This window comes from Erpetoichthys calabaricus, chromosome 3, assembly GCF_900747795.2.
Source record: "Erpetoichthys calabaricus chromosome 3, fErpCal1.3, whole genome shotgun sequence".
NCBI lineage: Eukaryota > Metazoa > Chordata > Cladistia > Polypteriformes > Polypteridae > Erpetoichthys > Erpetoichthys calabaricus.
In genome coordinates this window covers 270,663,660-270,680,030 of record NC_041396.2, presented here as the reverse complement: position 1 = coordinate 270,680,030, position 16,371 = coordinate 270,663,660, and the positions used below count along the sequence as shown (strand labels likewise).

General features: G+C 39.7%; 1 protein-coding gene across 5 annotated transcripts in view; it reads right to left on the bottom strand.

Annotated features, from left to right (window-relative positions):
- Nucleotides 1-16,371, bottom strand: part of gigyf1a (GRB10 interacting GYF protein 1a) — a 150,901-nt gene that overhangs the window by 90,741 nt on the left and 43,789 nt on the right. For 3 of the 5 annotated variants that reach the window (XM_051925119.1, XM_051925122.1, XM_051925120.1), the window contains exons 5-12: nt 16,031-16,126; nt 14,324-14,435; nt 14,124-14,232; nt 13,546-13,580; nt 9,022-9,177; nt 8,660-8,883; nt 8,337-8,478; nt 7,860-8,048 (exon numbers count right to left, since the gene is read on the bottom strand). In XM_051925119.1, coding sequence (XP_051781079.1) covers nt 7,860-8,048; nt 8,337-8,478; nt 8,660-8,883; nt 9,022-9,177; nt 13,546-13,580; nt 14,124-14,232; nt 14,324-14,435; nt 16,031-16,126 — 1,063 coding nt within the window. The remainder of the gene's footprint in view (nt 1-7,859; nt 8,049-8,336; nt 8,479-8,659; nt 8,884-9,021; nt 9,178-13,545; nt 13,581-14,123; nt 14,233-14,323; nt 14,436-16,030; nt 16,127-16,371) is intronic. The other 2 variants (XM_051925121.1, XM_028798284.2) reach the window with 2 other exon arrangements.

The following is a 16,371-nucleotide window of genomic DNA, read 5'->3' as shown; positions in this document are numbered from 1 at the left end:
GCAGATCAAGTTTCATTCCCCGAAGAATTTAACAGTCTTACTCCCACTGGCATGCCTCCGCATAAACTCAAAATTAAAATAGGTTCAGTCGTGATGCTTCTCAGAAACCTCATGCCAGCAAGAAGTCTCTGTGATGGCACTAGACGGATTGTTACCAGCATTCACCGCAATGTACTGGAGTGTAAAACTATCGCAGCTCCTACCTCACAAACTGTCCTTATTACCCGGATATCCCTGACCCCATCAGATTCAAATTTGCCTTTTACTTTTACATGCAGACAATTTCCTGTTTGATTGGCCTTTACAATGACAATTAATAAGGCACAGGGACAAACTTTCAAAATGATATGCCTGTATCTGCCAAACCCAGTTTTCAGTCACGGACAATTGTATGTTGCTCTCTCCAGAGTTCCATCTTTTCATTCACTCACAGTCGTATCCTCAAACCCACCCCACTTGGACAACTGTGTCGTTTAGGAAGCGTTCACCCATCAATAAATAATTATGCAGCGTATGCTACGACGTGGGCTGGCTGTTATTATTGTAGAGAGGGACTAGCCAAAGTCGTGTGTGATAAGATTTCCTACTCTGTAGATTTCGTATTGTTTAACTCTTTTAGGGCGGATGTCGACTTTTGTCGACAGGAGGGGTTGTGGGAAAATGTCGACATCCAGGGATAGAGGGCGACAATCAGCTGTTAATGGCGACAAAACTCACTGTCACGTCACAGGCATTCCCTCTGTGCTTGGAGGAATGCTAGACTCGTTGACTCGGCAACTAATCTTTGCGTGTGCGTGAGTTGCGAAATGTAAACAATGGCAAGATGGCATCAACATGTCACAAGGGAGCGAAGCGAGTGCAGAAAAGAAAACACTCTGCAGACAATGTTTTGCGCATTATCGCCGAGTCGGACTCTGATTTTTCAGAATCAGATTTTATTGACAGTGATCAGGAGATTGAGCAAGAGAGTGAGAAGCCGGCATCAGCTGATCGGACACTAGCCGATGCCGCACCAGCTGATCTGCTGCAAGCTGAGCGCATTCGCGCAGCCAATGCATCTACGGCAAGGTTCGCGTGGGAGGAATACACAGACATTGATCTGTGGGAGCCCAACTGGCTACCGGACTTCACAAGACAGCATGGTTTGCTGTTGGACACGACAGATCACCAGCTGCTGAACTACTTCAGACTGCTCTCTCCTGATACTGCTTTTCAGCTACTGTCAGATGGGACAAACAGGTAGGCAGAGAAATTTTTTGAATCGCGGGCTGCGCTTTCATCGCATTCTCGTTTTTCAAAATGGAAACCCACAACAAAAGACGAGATGAAGCGCGCTGTGACATTACAAATAGAGATGGGACAGAACTGGTGATATAATTTCAGGGAGCATTGGTCCAAACGTGCTTTGTCCCCTGGTGGCTTTGGACAGATTATGCAGCATAATGATAGGTACGTGACGCCACAAAGTTTTATTCACTTCTGTAATAAACAGAAGCAAATCCCATGGGGTGAGCCAGGCTATAATGCCATGCATAAAGTTCAGCCCCTGCTTGACATTGTGGAACCAACATTGAAACAATTTTATCAGCCTGGCTGTGATTTGTCTGTGCATGAATCTATGATAAAATAAAAGGGACACCTTTTTTCTGCAAATATATGCCAGACAAGCCCACAAAGTATGGCATAAAGGATTTTGCACTGGCAGAAGCAAACACTGGTTTCTGCCTGAAGTAATTACATATACAGGAAAGTATTTGTTTCAAATAGAGAACTGTCCCTTGACAAGTCAGGTTGTGCTGGAGCTACTTCAGGGCTATGAACATTTGGGTCATGTTGTGTACATTTGGACAATTTTTATACATGCCCAGAATTGTTCATGGAGCTACAGAGCAGAGGAATTAGAGCTTGTGGCACAGTGAGGGTGAGCAGGAGACACATGGCTTCACAGTTGAAGCCAGACAGGCTGAAGATGAAAAGAGGTGACAATACGGTTTTCATGCAGGCAGAAAACTTGGTGGCAGTGGCATGGCACGATGGCAAACGGGTGACTTGTCTCTCTACAGTACACACTAACAATATAGGTGAGAAAGTGCAGCAACAGACAATTGAAAAGTAGGCACCAAAGCAACACATATGTGACAATGACTAAAATTGACTGCTTTGAGCGAGATCAGACTTTGCATGACTTTGCTGTGTAAAATGTATGTGATATGTATGTGAAATCATATAGTATGCAGGCTCATACAACATGCAAGACAGTAACATTTGTCAAAAGTAAATATTTTTTGTTGATTTGATATGTTAAACAATTGCTTTGTGTTCTTTTTTAAAAAATGTTAGTTTTTGGAAAAATATTCAGCCCTGGGAGAAAAGAAACAAAAAAAAAATTAGCCCTAAAAGAGTTAATAACAAGTTTGTGAAGCGACTACCTGTGACAGGTGTGAGACTCTGCTAACATGAGATGCTGTTTAATAGTCCTTGAAAGGATTGCTTATTGTCTCATTAAGAAAGGACACGTCAGTTGTTAACCTCAAGAAACACCGCATATCCTCTGTCTTCAAGTATGATCTGTGTACCCCATTAGTCTTTACAGTTTCTTCTTTCTTTTGCCAAACGTCTGTGCTGTTCATCACAACTCTTTTTAAGCTTGAGGTGTTTAAATGCCATGATGCACTTGCTTTTACAAAAATATGGGAACTATGAAATATGAAACAAGCAAAGTAAATGCAAGTGAGCAAGACTGGACGCAAGAAGCTGAAGCCCGACTGGCAAAAAGACTGGTAGCAAAATGTTATACATTACAGTGTTCTTTTTTTCCTTAGTAAATAAACACAGTACACATTAACACATAATAATAAATAGTATGAATTTATTTGTAATATCAGTTTATAAAAGTTGTAAAATACATACAGTATGTGCATTATATGACAAACAAGTACTGTACCATTATACAGCAGGCATAGCAATCAGTTTTGTATGAAATGCATGTGTTGCATTAGGCAGAAATAACATAAGACGCCAGTACAACTGGATATTACTAGTCAAGATGTACATTAATGGATACCTGTACTGCTAATGAATATATAATACTGATTTCTGTGTATATGCAATTAAATGTGGGTTGTAGCCCCAATGCAAAAGGAGCCTAAACGGAGCCGTCAAGAGCATTTTTAAATTGCAAAGAACGAATCATTTGCAGGTCCCATTCTTCAACTGATGTCTGGAAATCTTTTGCCATTCGTAGAATGGTCGCGAGACGCTCGAGAGTTAGGCTGGTGTCTTCTTCCTCTGTTGGGTCATCTTGTTCTTCCTCGCTCGCTGACTTGGTCATCTCGGCCAAATCTTCATCGCTCAGCAGCTCACTGATGTCATCACAGGTCATGTCGTTGAATCCCTCTCCTCCTAGCAGTTTTGCCAGCCTGACTGGCTTGTCAACCACTGAGTGATGAATTTCTTCTGCAGAAAAGCCCTTATTGTCGTGCAAAACTTCTGGCCACAATTTCTTCCAGCAGGCATTAACCGTCTCTTTCTTTGCATCATTAAGGGCCTTCTGCACGTTCACCATACATAATGTGATCATGTACTTATGCCAGTACTCCTTCAGGGAAAAGTCATCATCCGTGTCCACTGCCTCGACCATGTGTTGCAGGCTGTTCCTTGTGTACAATGTCTTGAAAGCCCGAATAACTAATTGATCCATTGGCTGAATCAGTGATGTCGTATTTGGTGGCAAGACCTCTATTTTTACACCTTGGTAGGAGAGATCCAAGGGATGACCTCCAGCATTGTCCAGAAGTAAAAGGACTCTGAAATCCAGCCCTTTATCTGCCAGATAGATCTTTACCTCCGGGATGAAACATTGGTGAAACCAATCCGACGTTAGGCGTTTCATAACCCAGGCCTTCGGGTTGTGCATCCAGTACAGAGGCCGCAAGTTTTTATTCTTATTTTTCAGGGCCGGGGGTTTTTGGACTTATGAGCCCAGGCTTTATCATAAAGCCCGCAGCATTGCCACACATGACCAGCGTGATGTGATCTTTGTGAGCCTTAAACCCCGGGGCTTTTGCCTCTTCCTTCGTGATAAAAGTACGAGACTGCATCCACTTCCAAAATAGGGCCGTCTCATCCATATTAAACACGGTTTCAGGCTGATATCCGCCTTCCTCAATAATCGCCTTGAATGTGTCGGCGACAAATTTCTCGGCTGCAGCTTTGTCTGTGGAGGCAGCCTCTCCTTGCAGGTTAACACTGGCCAAGTTGAACCTTTTCTTGAATTTTTCAAACCAGCCCTTGCTGGCAGTAAATTCACGGTTCTCGCTGGGGGATTCATCAGAAGTTCCAGGTTGAGGGACGTCGTCTAGAGCATCTCCGGCATCCGCAAACCTATCATAAAGTTGCTTGGCCTTTTCTCGGATGATATTGGTGTCCACGGGGATGTTCTTCTTCCGGCAGTCTTCGATCCAAATCCCTAAAGCAGATTCCATCCAGACTACCGCCTTATTACGTCCACTTACACTTCGTTTTGCATCCTGGTTAAAGGACACTGTGGCCGTAGATCGTATATTCTTTTCCTCCTTCTTAATATAACGAACCGTGGACTCGTAGATACAGTAGTGGCGTCCTACAGCGGTGTAGCTTTTCCCTTCCTTCAACATGTCCAACAATTTTACCTTTTCAGCAATTGTTAGCATCTTCCGTTGGCGCTTCGGCATGGCCCCAGAAGCAGCAGCAGGAGAAGATCGTTTTGTAGACATAACGAAGGGCTTGACTACAGTACGCACAAAGAAACACGTTGATGCTGAATGAGCGAGACGAGATGCTGGCTTTAAGCAAAATCGAATTCTGCGCTCCCCGTCGCTGAGCCAGTCAGCACCCAGGAGCTTAACCGCGTGCTCTGATTGGGTAGTTTCTCAGCCATCCGCCAATAGCGTCCCTTGTTTGAATTCAAATGGGCAAATCAACTGAGGAAGCATACAGTACTGTAGACCGCAGACATCCGCAAAGCAGTGAAAAATCTGCGATATATATTCACATATGCTTACATATAAAATCCGCGATAGAGTGAAGCCGCGAAAGTCAAAGCGCGATATAGCGAGGGATTACTGTATTTTATTATTCCTTAACTGGCACTATAAGTCAAGTGACTAAGTAAAATGACCATTCAAATTGTTCTTTCAAAAAAATCACATCCTCACAGTGCACCCTAAGGACTTATTTACTAAAGCCTGCATAAAACATTTGCACTGGCAGTAATATACCTCAAATCTATTCCTTGTTTAAAACAATAATTGTTTTATTAACAATATAATTGCTTTCCACTATTGTTAGTAATATTCATGCAAGAGAAATGCACAAAAACAAACAAAATCATTTACTGTTTTTTATTTTATGGCCATTGTTATTTGTCAATTCATGCGTCTGTTGTCATTATGATAATACTCTTCTTGGGTCCCAGGACGGTACCAATTTTCTAATTTGGGTGCTTAAATTAAAAAGTTTAAGAAGCCCTAATATAGACTACAGAAATCCCTCCTCTATCACGTTTCGACTTTCGCGGCTTCACTCCATCATGGATTTTATATGTAAGCATATTTAAATATATATCGCGGATTTTTCGCTGGTTCATGGGTTTCAGTGGACAATGGGTCATTTAATTTCTGGTACATGCTTCCGCAGTTGGTTTGCCCAGTTGATTTCATACAAAGGACGCTATTGGCAGACATAACCATAAACATATGGTTTCTACTTCCGGGGTTTTCACCTTTCGCGGGAGGTTCTGGAACGCAACTCCCGCGATCGAGATGGGATTACTGCATAATTTTTTACTTAGAATTGTACTATTCAAAGACAGATCCATTACATGGTATTACGGCTATGTTATACTAAGGGAAAAAATATAACAAACTGTGACAAACCAACATAAATAAACAAGCCAAAAATGTTCCTTTTCAAATAAGGGCTAGAGTTTTTTTGTTAAAAATATACTTGAAAATTCAATGAATACTTAAGTGTCAATCAGATTGGAAGAGAATCCCAAGTACAGATCACTACTTTACAGCTTTGCTTTTAAATTTCTAGGAGTACATAGTTTTCAGAAGCACTACAGCATACTACATTAAGAATATTCATGTGAATCATAAGAGAAAGAACTGATGTCATTCAGATTAAAAAGTTTTGATCCTCAACCTTAATATAGTATAATACCATCTTCTTTTGTACATAGAGATTAACTCCAGCATACTAAAATATATGCACTACAATGTTTTAACATTTGTGGCTATTGTGTGCAGAAACAAACACATACAGTGGAACCTTGGTTTGAGAGCATAATTCGCTCCGGAAACGTGCTCGCAGTCCAAAGCACTCTTATATCAAAGTGAATTTCCCCATTAGAAATAATGGAAACTCAGATGATTTGTTACACAACCCACAACTATTCATATAAAAATGATTAATACAAAATATAAAGTAAAAATACATAAAACAAATTAACCTGCACTTCACCTTTGAAAAGAATCATGGCTGGTGTGAGTGAGATTCAAAACTCTTGTGAGATTCCACCCAACGGGACGACACACAGAAGAGTGTCCGACAGCAATCGCAGTCTCCCAGGGCTGTAGCAGTTCGCTGTAAAAGCGAATCCGAAAAGATCGCGGACATGCTATAAGCGCCTGCCGTCGATGAGTGATACAAGGAACATTATAAATGTGCAGGGCACAGTACTACATGGCAATGACCCTGCCCGACTGCTGTGTATGTGTATAGGAGAGTGGCAGATCCCGCTACAATAAATAACCGCGCTGTTGCTGTTTCAAGCTGAATAAAGCTGATGTTGCTAAAGTACTGAGACTCAGCTTCGTGTTTTGGGGTGCAAGACGGGGACTCGCATGTCACAGCGCACGCACACGCACACACAATGATGTAGTAAACACTATACGCTCGTACGAATGTTGACTATATGAGTGAGGCACGCCGACTCAGATGGAGAATAGGAGACGATTGCCCACAATCCCGCAGCGAGAGAGAGAGAGAATCATCATCAGCTCAGTTGTGATCACATGACGCTCAGCAGACAAAGCGTATACATACTACTCATATTGCAAGACCTCGCTCGGTTATCAAGTCAAAATTAAAAATTTTATCTCATCTTGCAAAACACTCAGAAACCAAGTTACTCGCAAACTGAGGTTTCACTGTACTGAAAATAGAAGTGTCAATTTCTAACCATAGAGAAACAATACCACTGATCATCATGTAACAGAAGTCCCTTCATACATCAGTCCAAAGATTGGCTACATAATTCCCAATGTCTTGGCAGGGGGTCTCTCTCTCTCTCTCTCTCTCTCTCCAAGATGACCCAAATTCTGGCAAGCATTTTACTTGCCACCACAAAGCTGACGATGACTAAGAATACAGGGCACAAGAGATTTAAAACACAAAAGGTTCAGTTATGGGATAAAACAAACAAAAAAAAATCATTCCTAAACATGACCAAGGTCTCTGTACACTGTATGGCCAGATTATTTGAGTCTTTAAGTTAAGCATAATTGTATCCAATGTTAAAAGTAAATTTAGCAGCTTGCGATTTTCAACTAGGAGAAACCTGATCATTTCATAAATAGAGAAGAAACCTAGATACATCACTATGACCCAGAGATTAAACAGCAATCAAAAAAAAAAGAATTTCTTTCGTGTTGAAGAATTATCATGATTCCAAGATTCAAGTCGATGCTGGCAGGATTATGTGCCAGTTGTTTGAGGCTGAGAGTGCAGTCCATATGGATTATGTGGCTCAATATGGCTTGGCAACATTAAATATTATCCCTACCCAACACAGTATAGAATAAGATATGTCATACCATCAGTGACAAGCTTGATTCCCTTGTCTGTGGCAGTGTCTGGCTCAGCAAGAAGTACTTCCTGGAGAGGAGATTCACTTTCAGCGACAGAGGACTGCAAGCTTGGGCCCTGACTAACTAACACTGTGGATGGGGATGGGGATGATGGCTCTGGAGACTTCCCGTCACTTTCGGCAACCTCAGGTAGATCTGAAAAAATCACAATAATAAAAACAAAATACAAAGAATGTTCAAGAAGTGAGGTATAATGAAATTAAAATATATCTGATCAGTTGACAGAGAATCTGAAAAAACAAGAGTATAACCTACATTTTTCCACTTAGGGGATATTTCATAGTGGATGATATTAAATTATCTGAACACTGTAAACACAATACAAATGATTCTGCTAAATAGACTGACATTGATAGCTACCATGGACAAACAGCACTAAAAAAAAACAAACTGTTAAAAAAAAAAAACAAAAAAAAAACATACCTTTCTCTGATGAATCTTTTTGCTCAGTTTCAAGGCCAAACTCCTGGGGATCTTTATACCCATCTGCCTTCTCTTCTTCTTCCTCCTCTACACCCTGGAACTCTAGTTCCTGCTCTTCTGGAATGGGATCTTTTGAGGTCTTCTGAAAGATACCAAAGAGAATTAGTAAGAGAGTCATCTAATGTTTTAAATAATGATAATGATGACTCATGATTTCCAATGAAATAATGGAACATAAGGCAATGCAGAGATTAACTATGGATACAAAACAACCAGTAAGATGCAGTGGCAACCTAAAAACTATTTTGTGTAATTTATTGCACCTTGAGTGACATAAAGGCCCCAGAGGAATCAAACGTGCCCATCTCATCATCTTCATCATCCATGCACCATTCAGGCAAGCCATCCTTGTCATCTTCAAAACTGTCGCTGTTTGACCGCAACCGCCGGCCTCCCCGTTCATCTCCATGCTCCCGGAAATCAAAGTCAAACTTGCGACGTCGCTCTCCCCCATGCTCACGCCAGCCAGCAGAGCGAGGAGCACCCTCTAGAAGGGAAAAAAAAAATATTGTGCACATTTTCACAGAAGCAAAATTCCACATTAAATTTGCCTCATCTTTAAGACTAACAAAGTAACACAATTTAAGAAAGCCAATAACTGAAAAGATGCATGCTGAAAACATACCTTCCCTCCTGACTCCAGCAAGTCTCCAGCTGCCTCCCCCTTCATTGCCATCATCTTCCTCATGCTCTTCCCGGAGAGTCCGCCAATTCTCACTGTCTGACCGTGGATATTCTTTACGAGCACTAGGGCCAGCCTCATCAAAGTTAGTGCGACCTGCTTTGATGACAACCATAAAGACCACAGTTTCATATTAACAGCTTATCAGGAAGGTGAAAATTCTTGTGCTACTATTAATAAAACTCTTGGCTTTCTACAAATGCCAAATACAGTATTTTGGTGACCTTTAAAATGAATGCCACAATACCTGAATAATTTATTGTGAAAGACAGCAAGTTTAAAGTACTAACTTTTGACTAAAACAAACCGGTAAGAACAACAAATAGGATTAAAACTGAAAATGAATTTCAAAGAACAAATCCACCTTTGCAGCTTGGACTCTCTTCAGTTATTCACCAAACAATAAAAAACAGCCAAAAAGAGTAAATAAGGTAAACAATTTATGGATACACTTAAAACACTGCAACCCCAAAGCTTATGGTCAGTTGATGCCCCTTTTTTGTTAGGATTCATTTTGTAATCAGTTATGTCTTCTAGCCTGTTATTTATTGGCTACAGTTTGTAGTGAATTGTTTAAATATATACTTGCAAAACAAAAAAAAACAAAAAAAAAAAAAACAAACAAAAAAAACCTTCTCTGTATTCTATAGACTACTGATGGTGAAGCGATAAACTACAGATTTAACAGTGCATGTCTAAATGAAACAAAACACACTAAACTGTTTAACACTAGAATTACCAGAGCCTACGAAAAAACTCGTAAATCCGTCCCACTTTAAATCGCGTCTTAGATCCGTTTGCACCTCTCCGCCAGAGTCCTTTGTCATCTAAATGTGCTGATAAACAAAAGCTACTAGCAGCCAGCTATTCCATCCCCCCACCGACTTAGGACGAATTTCTCCTAGCTCATGGCTTGCCTTGATTTGATTTTCTGGGATTGAAGTGGAGTTTTATAGTAGAAATAATATAGTGTTATTTGGAATACACGCATTTCATGTGTGTTCCGTTTCTATAGTAGTCTGTGCAAGCACATTTTTAAAACAGAAACGTTTTTCATATTCTAATAGTAAATGACAAAATGTATGCATAAACTACATAACGTATGAAGCCTGAAGTCCATATATCAAAGAAACACTTTCACAAAAGGTACAAATAAGAGAACACGTGCGCTTTTATCCGAAAATATAACTGCACAAAAAAAAAAGCCACATTAGCATGCCACATTGACATTCTTACTACAACCGCCGCGGTGGCGTAATGGTATCAGCTCCTGACTGGGGATCAGAGGGTGGCGAGTTCGATCCCGCATGGCTCCACTTTAGAAGTGAACTGCTCTTATTCTTACAATTTTAGAATAACAACATAAATTTGATTTCAGTCTGTAACAGCCGGTGTAACTTATGATACTGGTAAAGGTTAGCTTTTTTTTTTTTAATTCACTTTTCATTCTCGCAGTCGCATTCAGAATCAATCCATACAACCCCATCTGACATAAAGATGCGCTATAGGTCTGCAGTGTACCACGATGCATGCTATCCCCCCCCCCCCAAAAAGGGTTCTGACACACAAACGCTGGCGAAGCTGCCTTCTTCGTATCTCACCGTCACTTGAAATCAGCAGTTCTTAGCTGCTCATCAATCCATACAACCCCATCTGACACAGCTGTTTTCACATAAATAAAAGTGTACTTTTATTCAAGACTATAACCGAAGAATAAAGAAAGCAAGTTACAGTTGGTGGTTGATACGACAGCTTGCGTGGTGCAATGCTAAGAACTGCTGATTTCAAGTGACGGTGAGATACGAAGAAGGCAGCTTCGCCAGCGTTTGTGTGTCAGAACCCTTTTGGGGTGGGGGGGGGCGGTAGTATGCATCGTGGTACACTGCAGACCTATAGCGCGTCTTTATGTTAGATGGGGTTGTATGGATTGATTCTGAATGCGACTGCGAGAATGAAAAGTGAATTAAAAAAAAAAAAAAAGCTAACCTTTACCAGTATCATAAGTTACACCGGCTGTTACAGACTGAAATCAAATTAATGTTGTTATTCTAAAATTGTAAGAATAAGAGCAGTTCATTTCTCGAAGTGGAGCCGTGCGGGATCGAACTCGCCACCCTCTGATCCCCAGTCAGGAGCTGATACCATTACGCCACCGCGGCGGTTGTAGTAAGAATGTCAATGTGGCATGCTAACGCGGCTTTTTTTTTTGTGCAGTTATATTTTCAGATAAAAGCGCACGTGTTCTCTTATTTGTACCTTTTGTGAAAGTGTTTCTTTGATATATGGACTTCAGACTTCATACGTTATATAGTTTACGCCTACATTTTGTCATTTACTATTAGAATATGAAAAACGTTTCTGTTTTAAAAATGTGCTTGCACAGACTACTATAGAAACGGAACACACATGAAATGCGTGTATTCCAAATAACACTATATTATTTCTACTCTAAAACTCCACTTCAATCCCAGAAAATCAAATCAAGGCAAGCCATGAGCTAGGAGAAATTCATTCTAAGTCGGTGGGGGGATGGAATAGCTGGCTGCTAGTAGCTTTTGTTTATCTGCACATTTAGATGACAAAGGACTCTGGCGGAGAGGTGCAAACGGATCTAAGACGCGATTTAATGTGGGACGGATTTACGAGTTTTTTCGTAGGCTCTGGTAATTCTAGTGTTAAAGAAACAGTACAGTAAAAGTACAAAACTACCTTTTGATAAGTACTACTGTTTACATGACTGTACAGTTGTGACAAATTCATTTTAGGTACCTTTAACTCAGTGCTGGGGTTGATCCTTAACTCTCTAGTTCATGTCTAACTACGACCAGGTTTATATTAATAAAGGGAAAAAAAAAAACTAATGCATTTTAGCCATTTATGCACAAGGTGTCCTGTTGGCGGGACACAGCCAAATTTCAATCAGAAGCAATAATGGTATTTAGACCTACCTAATGGTTCTATTATCAAATAAATAATAAGTTTCCATGTGTCAGATTTCTGTCATTATTGAATTGTGATTTGCACGTGTATACCTCAAGAAAAGAAGCACATCACAACTGAGTGAATCTGCTTTTAACAATAACATAATCTAATTCAAGCCACATACAGTAAATGGCTCATTATGATTGGACTAGCCATGTGCGCCCAACTACGTTGCACGTGTTAAAGTTGTCTGTGAAGGGCTCCCTGTTTAAAAGAGACTGCCAGTCATGATATGGGCCCTTCGTCGCACAGCATTATGATTTTTTATAAGGGAAACAAAATTACAAAACAAAACCCTTGGACATAGATTCGATAGGAGCGGCCTACTCAGAATCACTGTCCGAATAGTAATTATGTGGTGGTGGAGGAGCATTTCTGCTTCTCTCCGTTCACAGTCCGTCTCGTTTTCATGACGCTGTTGATTCCTCTCACGATCTCTTCTCAACCTTTCTCCAATCTCGCAAGTTGCTTTGTAGCATTCCAAAGAGTAAGGAAGAACCAATGCTTCTTTCTTGAACTCCAAATGCAGACTGATAGAAAAATCACAGAAGTGTGTCCGACTTATATACTCTGACTGCCGACTCCAAGAAGTGGGTGAACATTCGATTTGGACGAAGTGCTGCCAACGACGGTCAATAGAAACACAAAAAACCAGAGTCTCAACAACGAAGTTGGTGTCGACGCCAGATCTAAACACAAAGAGTGGTGTCGACGCCAGATCTAAACACAAAGAGTGGTGTCGACAGTGTTTGTAAACAAAAGTAACAACCAAGGTGTTGTGTATTCAGCCAGTACAAACAGCACGTAGTCTCCTTTAGTTCAATCCTCTTTAATCACCACACTCCAACCTCATCCAACGATCCTCCCCCTCACTTCCTCTCCTCCTCCATCACTACTGCCCTCTACTGAACACAGCAGGAACACCACACAAGGCAGTGAATTCGCGGACAAAGATCAAGATCCAAATGAAGATTATATATAAAGATAGCCGAGTTTCAGCCCATTAAGTTTAGCTATCTACTATTATTTACTTATATTACATGTCACAGCTGTATGCATAAGACAAAAAATAAATCGCTATTGCAACAGCTCATCTTTATTCATCGTTACACACAAAGCTTTGAGCAAGATTCTAATCACAGTTTGGACTCTACTGAGAAGCGTAATTTGCACGCAGTTTCTTTCAGCATACATTAGGCAGTGTGGTGTAGTTGTTAAGGCTTTGTACTTCAAACCCTGAGGCTGTGGGTTCAAATCTTGCTACTAACACTGTGTGACAATGAGCAAGTCACTTGACCTACCTGTGCTCCAACTGGAAAACCAAAAGAAATGTAACCAATTGTATCATAAATGTTGCCTTGTATGTAAGCCAAACAAAAAATGTGAGTGCTGTTACACTGTACTTGTGCCTCTTCCCTATAGAGAAATAATAATGGAGCTATACACCAGTTTTCAAAGCAACTCTTCTCGACTGCAAAAACCTACCTCCATCTCTTCTCTTTTCAAACCGTCTTTCTCCTCTGAGCGGTTGGATGAAAGAAAAAAAAAAAATTAATTCCAATCTTAAAAATGGCAAAAGCAACCTGAAAATTAACCTTTTTTCTTAGGACAGATATGTGAAATTGAAATGTATTTACAATTAACATAATATTTTCATACCAGAACAACACCTATTCAGGCATAACTGAACACAAGGCAGGAAAAAGGATTTGACAGGGCAGCAAACCCAATAACAAATCTCCTGGAATGTTGAAGTAAAAACCCATAGTACTCTTACGAAAATTTCAAAGCAGACACAACAAGAACATTTATGTCTTTGATGTGATACAAGGATGCTATCAGGCAAGAGCCATTCCCACAGACTCAAAGTTTGAGACTATAAAAATACAGAAGCACCTTTGCAAAACAAATGCATCCTAGACAGCTGACAAAACTGCCTACAGTTGCTATTTAGTTTCACATCCTTTTTGCGAGTATAACAACAAACTCAATGAATGGATAGCAGTGGGCAAATCTAAATAGGATGAAATACATTCTCTCAACATGTTATAGTTTAAAAGTACCTGTCATCCCAGCTCTGGCTTCTGTGGATTTCCCGCCCACTGCGGCCAAAGCCAACTTCACCATCTTCAATACTTCTTTGGTAGAAACCGCTGTCTCCACGCCCTCGACCTGAAAGATATAAAATCCTGATATATAGTATCTACCATTCAGAGAAATCCGTATGGCCAGAGTATTACATCAACCAGCTTGTAGACCACACCTCTGCCTCTATTGCTGCCTCGCCCTCTGGTCACTCCAGTTGGAACAGCTCCAGCTCCCTTCCCCATTAACCTCAGCACAGCCACACTGTTCACAGACATGGAAAAGTTCCTCTGTAAGAGATAAAGTATACTGATAAAACTGAACACAAATAACAGCTTATATTCATTTCAACAAAGTAATTGGGATAAGAAGTAGAAACAATGCAGTGCCAAACAGAAAACTGACATCCCAATTTGACCTATGGTTCCTTGAATCCAAGATCCTGTCATTGAAATGTCACTGGTAATATCACATGAGGCAAGCAGCTATCTTGATACAAACGGAGACAGAACTAATCAAATCATGAATACTCCACTTACAGAAGTTACAGAGCAGTAGCATGTCAGGATTTCATTATGTTTCTTCCACTTCATTAATTCAGCATAAACAACTTAGCACACAGTACCTTATGCAATATCACATTTTTTTTAACATATTTATCTTAAGGGCCATCTTCAACCTATTAGGACAGCTATGAAATCAGAAATTCCAATATGTAGTTACCACTTAAACTAAGGTATTTCTTTTTCTAGGATTCTGCTTTTGAATAATTTCTCTTCTATCTCTTATTTCTCTACTGCTGGATATATCTCCAAAATATTTTTTTGTATAGACTCTTCAAATTAGGCACTATTGCAGCAAAATTAAAAAGTTAACCAATTCTATTCTCCATAACCTCTTTTTACAATTAAGTATTGTTTAGGATTAAAAATTGTTCAGTACCACTATCTACGAGTGGACAACTACAATTTGGTTAATGGAGGACTGGTTGTCTGTGGTGTTGGTAACTTTTGGTTGTATTAAGATATTGGTAAATAGAAAGGTCAATGAAAAACACAATACAGTGTTCATGTTACTTTAAATTTTAATTTTTTAAATGCACATTTTGTCCTGATTATCCCACTACATAACACATATTTATTAATTAATATTGCAGCTTCACTTGTCATAGCTGGACTGACCAGGTATTTTATTCCAATCTCTTTTAAGCCAAGATTAATATTTAATACTTTTACTTCACCATGTGAAGATGTGATACTACATTTTTGTAATTTGATCAATGTTCATGGTTTCTATTATTTCAACTTACAAACTTTTACGATTTCTCCTTTTTTGGAGTTTCCACATATTGGATTTCATAATCCTTATGCAGGGTACACGCCATTTAAAGATGTGTTTCACTAACTGCACATTTCATTCAAAAAAATGATCAGAACACCATTTAATAAAATTTAATGTTTCACGGTTAAAACACTCCTTGGATGATTAGCTACATGTTAAAACAACAAACACTGCAGTGCAATATCTACAGCAGTCAATGTGGCAGAGATAAAGTTTTACACTCATTTGTGCACAAAAAGAAAAGAGCAGGATATTCCAGATATAAGTGACATTAAATACTATACACTACTCGTACAGCATATTTTTATCTTGTGGTAAAAAGCTTAACTGGCATGTTATTTTTTATAGAAACCCACTATGAAAATGCAAGCAAACAATTATGCTTGGATATAAAAGTTATTTTTGTTTTTTTTAAATATTACTTCATTTGGCATTGTGATATACTGGGATTAGGTGCATCCTAATGTGAATTCATTGGACAAATGTCACTGGAAATAGTCTGTAGTGAAAAATATATAAATAATGCTACTACTTTAAGAACTACCTGTTCTTCTTCTGTTAATGGTACCAGAGCTAGAGGTTGTAAGGGATCCTCCTGGAGTATAGCAGCAAACTCCTTATCCCGCATCTCATCAGGAAACTGCAGAGTAAAAGTGGTCCATATTTAATGATCATCAGCAGAGGAAATAATTTAATTATACCAATTTTCTACGAACACGCCTGACAACTATGCAAGGGTTAGGGTTGGACAAAAATACCCAAAAATTCCCCACATTAAAAAAGTAAATATAGACCTGTGATTTTTAATCACAGTCATACTTAGACCAATATCCAAAAAGCATTACAAAAGGACAAACAAAGATGGCGCAAACACCACAATTTGAT